At 48.0% G+C, this 2,500-nt stretch overlaps 1 protein-coding gene across 1 annotated transcript in view; it reads left to right on the forward strand.

Moving 5' to 3' along the window:
- Positions 1–2,500, forward strand: part of LOC134068926 (CD82 antigen-like) — a 31,702-nt gene that overhangs the window by 14,971 nt on the left and 14,231 nt on the right. Inside the window, exon 3 of the mRNA XM_062524744.1 lies at positions 143–215. Within this exon, the coding sequence (XP_062380728.1) occupies positions 143–215 (73 nt within the window). The remainder of the gene's footprint in view (positions 1–142; positions 216–2,500) is intronic.

The raw sequence follows: 2,500 nt of genomic DNA on the forward strand, positions 1-2,500 counted from the left end.
AATTCCTCTAGCACATGCCAGACTTCTCCCTATCTACACACACACACACACACACACACACACACACACACACACACACACACACACACACACACACACACACCTCCCTAACTCCTGTTTTTGTATGTGTGTGTTTCTGCAGATCTTCGGAGCCCTGATTATGGGATTTGGCCTCTGGGTTCTCCTGGACACACAAAGCTTCATCACTGTCCTACGTAAGTGCAACTCTGGAAAACTTATTTTGCGTGTGTGTGTGTGGGGGGGGGGGGGGGGGGGGGGGGGGGGGGGGTGGATAAGGGAGAAGTTTGCCATGTGTGGGAGTATAAGTGTATGTGTATGTGTGGGTGTGTGTGTGACTGTGCGCGTGTGTGTGTGTGTGTAGGAGAGAGAGAAAGAAACAGCTCTGTTATCTAACAGCTGGCTATTTGACCCTTTGATGGACTCCAAATGCTGTGACGGGTAAAAGTAGCAAAAAGCAGAATCATCAAATTACACTTTCAGTTCACTCTCCTCCCTCTGTCTCTACTCTCTTTCTTTCACTTTCTCTCCTCCTTTTATCTCTCTATCTCTCACTCCCTCTCTCATCACCACCACCTTCTTTAGCCCTTTTAATCTACAATAAAGAACTGTGCTGCAGAGTTCTAAGCCAATCATATCAGTCTGTACGGATATCTGAGCCAATCAAATCAGAGGATGAAGAGTTTTGGTCCAATTAAATCAGAGCAAATTCCAGGTGAGGTGTTGGTCCAACCTATCAGTGTGACCTGAGTCAGTTGAGTTTGTTGGGTTTGGATGGGGAGAGCTAGACCCACTATGTCTGCAGGAGGATTTAACACTGACATTTTAGACTGCAGATTATAATGTCATTAGATTGGTTAATCAGAGGTCACACACACACACACACACACACATGGGCACACACACAAACTCATGCACATGCATACATGCACACACATACTGTACAGTACACACACACACACACACACACACACACACACACACACACACCAAAGTGGTTTCAAATGCTGCTGGTGAAGATGATCCATTTTCATTTTCTGGCCTTAAGCTACTTACAGTATCTCTAGTTCATCTCCACATAGCATAAACAAGAAAATTAATATCCCCCCCCCCGCACACACACACACTAATCTGGAGTTAAATACACACACACACACACACACACACACACATTGCGAGAGGGAGTGAGATGTGTCATCCACTGCACATTGGCCTACTAAAGCTCTAAGTTGTGGTAGTGTAACGGGTGCTAGCTGGTTAGCTATGCTGTTGAACGTTAGTAAACCTCACTCCCCGACGCTTCAAGAGCGCTGCTGGCATGAAAGCTATAGTAGCCTGGGCTTTTAGCTGGATTGTTAGCGCGCTCGACTCCCGATCCGAGGTGCTGCTGTCTCGGGGTGCTGCTGTTCGAGTCCGGGCGTGTGCAGGGCTGGACCGCTGTGGTTCCACACAACGCAGGTTACATATATATGTATATATTTACTGACAATGTAATGTTTCATGATTCTCGCTCGCAAGATGAACGAATCCCCTATGACAAGTTACTTTACCATCACATTGGCTTCGTAAAGGTTATACTGTATGAAGGTGAACATCTTGCGGTGTGTACCTTTGAATAACAATAAATTCAATACATTGAAGTGGTGGTGGCGTTAGGTGACTGTTGTCCATCTGAAGTTGTGGTAGTGTTAGGGTTCCCGTCTGACTGGGGTCCATATGAAGTTGGAGGAGCGTTAGAGGAGTGGCATCCATCTTTGTTCCACACAGTCTTCTTCGTCTGCTGAAGAGCCGACCGCAGATCTAGAGGTCTGAGATTGTACAGAATGATAGGCCATTTGATCTGGTCGGACTTCTGGACAGGAGTGTGACATTGTAAACTGCCGAGGAGGGTTGTGATTGGCCCAGCTGATCCTCTGGACTGCCAGGGTAAGCTGAGATTGGTCCAGCTGACTCTGTGGACTGCCAGAGTGAGCTGTGATTGGCCCAGCTGACCCTCTGGACTGCCAGGGTGAGCTGTGATTGGCCCAGCTGACTCTGTGGACTGCCAGAGTGAGCTGTGATTGGCCCAGCTGACTGTGTAAACTGCGGGCATGAGCTGTTAGGAGTCTTTGAGATGAATGCTAGTAAATGCTTAGTTGGCTAGTAAACAGCACAGCCTACTGTGAAGGGCCATTACACTGGACAAGTGATCTAATGAAGACCACAACAGCACAGGGCTCTGTGTTTGGGAGTGTGTGAGTTTAGAAGTGGATCCACACACAGCCGTGTGTTTGGGAGTGTGTGTGTGAAGAGAAGTGGACCCACATACTGTACAGCCGTGTGTTTGGGAGTGTGTGTGTGAAGAGAAGTGGACCCACACACAGCCGTGTGTTTGGGAGTGTGTGAGTTTAGAAGTGGACCCACACACAGCCGTGTGTTTGGGAGTGTGTGAGTTTAGAAGTGGACCCACACACAGCCGTTTGTTTGGGAGTGTGTGTGTGAA

The sequence above is a fragment of the Sardina pilchardus genome, chromosome 21 (assembly GCF_963854185.1).
Source record: "Sardina pilchardus chromosome 21, fSarPil1.1, whole genome shotgun sequence".
Classification (NCBI taxonomy): domain Eukaryota; kingdom Metazoa; phylum Chordata; class Actinopteri; order Clupeiformes; family Clupeidae; genus Sardina; species Sardina pilchardus.